The 8,770-nt window shown below is 38.9% G+C and overlaps 1 protein-coding gene across 5 annotated transcripts in view; it reads left to right on the top strand.

Moving 5' to 3' along the window:
• Nucleotides 1-1,965: 1,965 nt before the first annotated feature.
• The window catches only part of CHUK (component of inhibitor of nuclear factor kappa B kinase complex), a 42,742-nt gene continuing 35,937 nt past the window's right edge, over nt 1,966-8,770 (top strand). For 3 of the 5 annotated variants that reach the window (XR_014018987.1, XM_081268043.1, XM_081268044.1), the window contains exons 1-2: nt 1,966-2,155; nt 7,013-7,107. Coding sequence is in view for 4 of the 5 variants with exons in the window: in XM_081268043.1 (XP_081124169.1) it covers nt 2,051-2,155; nt 7,013-7,107 (200 nt within the window). In the remaining variant the exon portion in view is untranslated. The remainder of the gene's footprint in view (nt 2,156-7,012; nt 7,108-8,770) is intronic. The other 2 variants (XM_081268045.1, XM_081268042.1) reach the window with 1 other exon arrangement.

Here is an 8,770-nt window from a genome sequence, read left to right as displayed (position 1 = left end):
ATATCTCCAGCCCTTTTTATTTTTTGAGACAAGATCTCACTAATTTGCTTGAACTTGTGATTCTCCTGCCTCAGCCTCCAGAGTTACTGGTATTAAGGCTTGCACCACTGTCATGCCCTGTGCTATTTTTCTTACATAATATTTGAAGCCTTCACTTCTTCAGATAATTGAATCCTATGTGCCAGGCATTTTTCTGGATTCTTAAGAGTATAATCGTATCTCAATATGGTGCCTGTTATTCAGAATTTACAGTCTAACTGGGAGGAAAATGAGCAGATTTATGAAAAAATGAATTCTGCTTTGAATATGCTATTTCGGATGTTTGAAATGTCTAATGAATGTGTTCACTGTACTCTTGTAAAATTCTAAATTCATGGAGATCTGGGTTGAGTGATAAGGCTTTGGGGATCACCAGGATATAGGCCATAGTGAAATCATGAGTATGGATGAAAATAAGATAAGATGAATACAGTTCTTAGCTAAAGATGACCACGATTTAAGAAGTGTTTAGAAACAGTGATCCAACAGTACATGGGGGTGGAGCAGAGAGATCACAGGATATAGCATCTTGGAAGCCAAAAGAAAAATAATCATTCCTATATTTCAGACATTTATTACCTAGAAAGCTTTACTTGATAATCCTCATAAAATCTCTATGAAATATTCATCACCTCTACTTACACTGAAAAAATGAAGCTTGCAAATCTGAAGATCATTGAGCTTGGGGTCAATCAGTCTAGGATTTTTTAAAAAACTTGAACTGTTCCATGTTCTGATAATCGGAATGTTTTTAAAAGTGAATTATAGGAACCAACCTGATTTCTGCAAAGATGACCACTTTAAAGTCAGTGATCATCAATATCCTGACTGGGGTCCCAACTCTTCTGAATAAGACTTTATGGGGTTGACTTATGAAGACTGGAAACACTCTAGCACCACTAGGCTGTACACACAACAAAGGAGAGGCCTTCATAGTGTCATGACAGTCTGCACCATAATCCTCTTTATGGTCTGCCCAGCTTTAAGGGAAGTGTTCTGAGAGATTCTGTTTTATTCCAGTTCCATGTAAACTGCCCAAGTATGGAAACCAGCATGTCCCATACCAACTGTGATGGATATTCCACATCAGCTTGCTATGTATCATGCGGTGTTCAACATTCTGGTTGCACTGACATTTCTTTTGAGAATTTGATTTCCTGTTTCTTATACCAGTAAATTGAGATCCCTAGTTTCCCTGAAGCAGATGACTGAACTCAAATGAAGAACAGAGCTGCTCCCCTATGCAATCTGCCACTTAGAAGTACTTCCTGTTGCACCAAGGGCATTCCTAAAGCTTGTCTTTGCAGAAACAATTCCCACAATGAGCCATCACTGTGGCAAACCCATAACGGAAGGACTTCCTGACAGCAAGCTCCGTGAGACATTTAGGGAAGCTCACAAAGTCCGGAAGAACATTCTTTACTCCGGAATAACGTCACACATTTGAGTTGTTTGGGATTATAGGGGAGCTCCTGCAACTGGCGTATAGAAAGTTATTAAGTCTAACGCATCAATCAGTGGACCTTTTAGCACAGTATTCTTTGGATTCCGCACTATACAATCATTGGTAGCATTTGCCAGTGCCGGCTCAGCGGGTGATAGGATTGGAGAATAGATGGCAGATATTTAAATAAAGGAGAAATGTACATAGGGGTGGAGACAATGCGAAGTTTAGAAAATACGGAAGAGACTGGTTTGGGATGTGATTTGAAGGGAATGTAGGGTCTAGACAGATCCTATACTTTTGAGTCTAGAACACAAGTGGGTCCTCTCGACTAGGAAATATGCCCAGGACACTAAAGAGGGCCGACTGGAAGCGCCCTGCCGATCTCCGCCCGCTTTAGCCAGCAGGGCACCCTTGGTATCCAGGCATTGCTGGGGCGTGGCCTTTCCCGCGGCAGTTACCGGAAGTGATGCATAGGTCTCGCGAGGAGAAAGACGCGCGAGCCTCGGCGGCCGGAACCGGCCTTGGAACGGCGGCGGAGCCTGAGGCCGCTTGCCCTCCCGCCCCATGGAGCGGCCCCCGGGGCTGCGGCCGGGCGCGGGCGGGCCCTGGGAGATGCGGGAGCGGCTTGGCACCGGCGGCTTCGGAAATGTTTGTCTGTACCAGCATCGGGTGAGGCGGGGCGCGAGAGGGAGTGGCGGTGGTTTTGTCATAGCGTCTGTGGAGCTCAGGGCTGTCAGTGTGTGAGATTGTCGGTGAGACCTTGGTCAGTATTTGTGAGCCAGGGTTTGTGAGTGTGAGATACTGTGCTTTTGAGCCTGGGTGACTGAGTCCAAGGTTGTTATCTGAGGTTCTGGGGCAATGTAGCGAGCTAGAGCCATTAGGAAGAACTTTGCTCTGAGTGTCAAGATGTGACCGGCTGTTTCGTGAGTGTGACAAATGCTTATGTGTCTGTATGTGAATGTAGAGTCTCAGGGTGTGTGAGGCAGATGGACGTCAGGGTGTGTATATGTGAGCATGAATAGGTGAAAAAGTGGGACTGAAGATGGGGGCAGGCTGCCTGTTGCAGTGTGTGTGTGTGTGTGTGTGTGCGCGCGCGCGCGCGCGTGTGCGTGCGTGCTAGTGGTTGAAAGCTGTACTAGCAGTGGAGACTGCAATACAAGGAAGGCTTCCTGTGAGTCTAGAGTTAAACTTTTGGAAGCCATTGGTAGACTTTGGAATCGTGCATTCCCGGTTGGGAAAGGTATGAGGGTAAGCTGGTGAAAATGATTATGGTCTCAAAGAGAAGACAGATTGAAAGCAGGGAGGAGGGAGAAACTATTCTGTGGGAGACAGCTAACATTAGAGCCAGGAAATATACTTTGACTTAATTGAAAATATTTAACCATCGTAACAGCAGTTAATCATGTTTGAATCTCATTTGATGTACCAATAAAAGTTATGAACCCTTTCCTCAGGAAAAAAGATGCAAAGAGGCACATCTGCACAACTTGATGCATGACCACTTGAAGGGTTTGTGCTTTCCTGAAGTATATTTTAGGTTAATAGATCCTGAACTAATAATGTGTGCAGTATAGCTTTTGCTTTATCTGTAAAACGGGTATGATGACATTTGTACATCCTGGGTCTGTTTAAAAGTTAAATATAATAGTAATATATGTAAAGCTAAATATTTGGCCCATGGAAACATTCATCGGTTGGTTCTTGATGCTGTTTTATTGTTGATTATAATACTTTTCAAAATCATTAACTGACCTTTAAAAGGAAATGTCCAAGTAAAAATTGTGTTCTAGGAAAATTCACTTTGTAAAGGATAAATTTGATTGGAAAAACATGGGATAAGGTTGGCAGTTAAGGTACTACTAAAATGCTTCTATTTGGCTTACAAATAGAGAAGTGAATCCAAAAGGAGAGATTATAATTTGTTTTTTTTTTTTTTTTTAAGGAACATGGGTGTGGGTAGAGACTCCCATTTGGGGTAGGCTGGAGAGGAGATAGAAGTCCACATTGTGAGAATAGGCATGTTTTTGAAGCAATTAGAATGACAAAACTGAGGAAACTTTGTGAAGCAGGTTTCAAGATCAAGTATAGGAGGCAATCTTGGAGAGAGAGAAAGACTGGAAGGACTAAGGCATTAAATACTGTTTCAGTAAAGTAGTAGATTTAAGGAATATAGTGCACTCAAAAGAAAATTAATTTAAAAAAGGAGAGACATATACTTCAAATATAATGTTACATGTGTTATCTAAGTATGCCCATCAGCCTGGTCATAAGGGAAAAAAGTATGCTTGCTGACATGTTTTGGTGACTGCTTCTCTTGGCCCCTGGCTGAGAATGGATGGACAAATTTATCACTTTTTAAAAATTATTGTGGTAAAGAATACTTAACATAAAATTTATCATTTTAGTCATTTCAAGTGTATAGTTCAGTAGCATTAAGTACTTCACATTGATGTGCATCCATTACATCATCATCCATTTCCAGAACCTTTTTACCTTCCCAGACTGAAACTTCATACCCGTTAAACAATAACTCCTCATTTTCCCCTTACCCAGCCCCTGGCAACAACATTCTACTTTTCATCTCTATGAAATCCATCACTTTTTAAATGGAAGAGATTTGGGCTCCCTAAACTCTGAGAAATCTCTCAGGGCCTTTCCAATTGATCAGAGTGCTCTTCCCTCAAACTAGGACATTTGACAACAGACCTGTAGTAAGGAGAAAAGCAATAATCTGTAAGACTTGGAAACAGGATCCTTCCTCTTCTAAGCTTGACTTAGGGTTTGCATTTACAGCTTTCAGTATACTCATCTTTTAGTGGAAACTATGTGCAAGATTTCATCCATACCTGTCAAAGCTCCATGAGGAATAAGAAAGGATAGGAGATGGTTTATTTAGGTAATTACTGTACTGGGTGCTGGATAGTGACAAGATCAACAAGGAGATTTCAAGTCTAATGAGAGAGATGGTCATAGAAACAAAGTACAATGTGGTACCTTATATAATGAGAATATTTACAAATGAATGAGGAATAAAAGAATTGAGGAACCAAAGAATTCTTCCTAGGGAACAGGATAGCATTTCTCAAAATATGCTTGGAAAATCTAATTCCATGGGATACTTTGAAGAGAGGATACAGAAAAAAGATAAAGGATACAGTGGGTGGGAATACAGCTCAGTGGTAGAGCACTTGTGCAGCATGTGTAGGGCCCTGGGATTTGATGCCTAGCAACACAGGGAGAAAAATGAAAGAAAGAAAGTGAGAGAGAGAGAGAGAGAGAGAGAGAGAGAAAGAAGAGAAGAAAAAGAAAAGAACGGTTGTTGACCCTCCAAGAATACTTCATTCACAGATTCAACCATCCACAGATTAAAAATATTTGAAAAAAATGCATCCATACTGAACACATGTGGACATTTTTCTTGTCCCTATTTACCCAAATAATACAATATAGCAGCTACATAGGATTTACATTGTATTAGGTTTCATAAGTAATCTAGAGATGATTTAAAGTATACAGGAGGATGTACATAGGTTATACACAAATACTATGTTATTTTATATACTACATTCTATAGATTTTGGTATCCTTTGGAACTCCTGGAACCAATCTTTCACACATGGAGGATGACTTTGCTTTGTTTAAATACATTGGGTAAATGCAATATTTCTTTAAGTTTCAAAATCAAATTAGCATATTAAAAGCTCCAAAAATTAAAGAAACAATTTTGGATTAGTATTTTCTAATTTTTTATTATAAAAATATATATAGTGTAAAATTTAGTTTAACCATTTTTAAGAGTATAGTTCTCATATGCCAAATAAAAATGTCTAGAGTAAAAAAAAAGTATAGTTCTATTATATTAAGTACATTTATATTGTACTACCATCACTGCTATCCCTCACAATATTCCAAGTTTTTTTTTTTTTTTAAATATAGTTTCTGTCTTGTGCTGCCTTAACTGGTCTTGAATTATGATCCTCTTGCCTCAGATTCCCAAGTAGCTCAGACTAGAGGTACACATCACTGTGCTCACTTATTCCACTTATTGTTTCAAAATTGTTTTTGATTTGTACATTTTGGGGGGTACCAGGGATTGAACCCAGTGGTACTTAACCACTGAGCCATATCCATGCCCTCCCCCCCCCACTGCCTTATTTATTTATTTATTTTTGTAATTTTGAGACAGGGTCTTGCTAAGCTGCTTAGGGCCTCGCTAAGTTGCCGAGGCTGGCCTTAAACTCGTGATCCTCCTGCTTTAGCCTCCAAAGACACTTGGATTACAGGTGTGTGCTACCACACTTGGCTATTCCAGTTTTTTTAAACACAGAAGTTTTTTTTTTTTTTTCCTTTTTAGCTCAGCATGTATAAACTTTCCAGAGAATATTTTTTGTGAAGAGGTAGAATTTCACTGATTAGGTGAACTACAAATTGAGGAGTTGAAAGATCTTATGTGGTGGGCTCTTCTTGAAATAAATAACTTTCTGCCTTATTCATAAGAAAATTCATGTTGTTCATGGCTGTGCCAGATAGTCTTCATGGTAGTAAAACTTTACCACCAGGTCCCTGCTTATAATGAAAGGTTGAAGGAAATGAGTATTGTGGTTAGGCTGACTTGTAATGTGTCCTACTTCCTTTCTTCTTTCGCTACACATTATCAGCTATCTTGTTAGCCTTTTTCCCCTACCAAGCTCCCAATTCAGACTGTCCCATCCAAGCTATGTCTTGCTTCCCTGCCTTTAAAGTTTTTCTACCTTCCTAGTCCCTGGGAGTCCTCTCTATTGATGCACATCATATAGTACAACTCAGAGATTACAGATTTGGGGAGTTCTTTTGAACTCTTCTCACAATATCTGAAACATATTGTAACATGTTTGGCCCTGATTGCTGATCCTGGGTTATATTATTAGTGTTACCACAGTATGATGAGGTCAGACTATTTCCTTTAATGTACAATACAATGGGCTTAATTTCAGTCAGAATTGGCTAAGTTATTTATAAGCAAGAGATTTTCAGTTTATTTTATAGGCATGGAAACAGAAGTTTAATCATTATTAGGATATTTTCCCATGTGTTTTGAAATGCACAGATTAGGATCTAATTTTGGAGTTTTTGTTCATTAGGCTTAGTCATGTTAAAACTGTTTCTTTCTATTTTGAGACCAGGGAGCCCTCAATTATCCTGTTTATCCCAGAGTTGTCTTGACTGAGGTTAGAAAAAGGGTTTGTTGGAGAGACAGTATCCTTGTATTTTTCTAGCAGTGTGTATGAGACTGTATCCTGAAAAGACCTATCATAGGATCAGCCTCAATTTTTGTTTATGTGCTGTAATGTATTTGAGGGTCTGAAAGCATTGATTAGTAAGTAGTCTCATGGTTTATCTCACCAAAGTGTTGGCTCAACGGAGCTATGAATGTAATATGTTTAATTAGTGAAGTTAAAAAGAGTGTTGTTTCCCTGACATTTCTTTGATACAGACAAATCTTCACAAGAACCTAATTTATTTTGTCTGTTATTTTTTATTTTCCAGGATCTTGATCACAAAATAGCAATTAAGTCTTGCCGCCTAGAACTGAGTACAAAAAACAGAGAACGGTGGTGCCATGAAATCCAGATCATGAAGAAGTAAGTGTACTCAATGATTTCTGTTTCTTCATTCTGCAGCCCAATCATTGTTATTATAAGGAAGGAGGCTAAGGATCTACTCTTCTCAGGATCTTTTTGGGAACACATTTTTCTCTCTGTCATTAAATATATGTGTTCTATTTCAGACAATAGTATGTTATGATTAAGAAAGCTTAAGTTTAAAAAGTAAGGTATCAGATTCAGCTCTCTGAAGGTAGAGTTTTTTTCTTGTGGGCCTTGGGCAATGCTCATATATTAACTTTCACTGTCCTCATTTCTTTTATACCTACTTTTGTTAAATAGTATATGTATTGCTTTGTAAAAAAAAAAAAAAATTACCCCCAAATTTAGTGACTTAAAACTATAAACATTTAGTATTTTCAGTTTCTGTGGCTTAGCTCTGTGGTTCTAGGTCAGGATCTGTCCTGAGAGACCTCAAAATGTTGACTGGAGCTGTATCATCCAAAGGCTTGACTAGGGCTGAAGTAATTGCTGCCAAGCTCACTTATGTGACTATTGGCCAGATGCATCAATTTCTTACCATAGGCCTCTCCATAAGGAAGAATTAACAGCAGAATTCATTACAATTCATATTACACATATAGAGCACAATTTTTCATATCCCTAATTATACACAAAGTAGAGTCACACCATTTGTTCTTCATATGTGTACTTAGGGTAATGATGACCACCTCACTCCACCATCTTTTCTACCCCCATGCCCCCACCTTTCCCCTTCCACCCCTTTGCCCTATCTAGAGTTTTTCTAATCCTCCCATGCTCCTCCTCACAACTCACTAAGAATCAGCCTCCTTATAACAGAGAAAACATTCAGCATTTGTTTTTTGGGGATTGGCTAGCTTTACTTAGCATTATATTCCCCACCTCTGGGAATATACCTGCAAATGTCACAATTTTATTCTCTTTTATTGCTAATATTCCATTGTGTGTATATATACCACAGTTTCTTTATTTATTCATCTACCGAAGGGCTTCTAGGTTGGTTCCACAGTTTAGCTGTTGTGAATTGTGCTGCAGTAAACATTGATGTGGCTGTGCCCCTGTAGTATGCTGTTTTTAAGTCCTTTGGGTATAGACTGAGGAGTGGAATAGTTGGGTCAAATGGTGGTTCCATTCCCAGTTTTCCAAGGAATCTCCATACTGCTTTTCATTTTGGCTGCCTCATTTTGCAGTCCAGTCCCACCAGCAATGTATGAGTGTGCCTTTTTTCCCAACATCCTCACCAACACTTATTGTTGTTTGTATTCTTAATAGCTGCCATTCTGACTGGAGTGAGATGAAATCTTAAGAGTAGTTTTGATTTGCGTTTCTCTAATAGCTAGAGGTGTTGAACATTTTTTCATAAATTTGTTGATTGATTGTATATCACATTCTGAGAAGTGTCTGTTCAGTTCCTTGGCCCATTTATTAATTTGGTTATTTGTTATTTTGGTGTTTAGCTTTTTGAGTTTTTTTAATACCCTAGAGATTAGTGCTTGATCTGATGTATAAGTGGTAAAAATTTGCTCCCAAGCTGTAGGCTCTCTGTTCACCTCACTGATTTTTTCTTTTGCTGAAAAGAAGCTTTTTAGTTTGAATCCATCCCATTTATTGATTCTTGATTTAAAATCTTGCACTATAGGAGTCTTATTAAGGAAGTAGG

This window comes from Spermophilus citellus (assembly GCF_964194105.1).
Source record: "Spermophilus citellus genome assembly, chromosome: 15".
NCBI classification, from domain to species: domain Eukaryota; kingdom Metazoa; phylum Chordata; class Mammalia; order Rodentia; family Sciuridae; genus Spermophilus; species Spermophilus citellus.
Note: the sequence above shows the minus strand (reverse complement) of the source record. Positions and strands in the feature narration are given on the sequence as shown.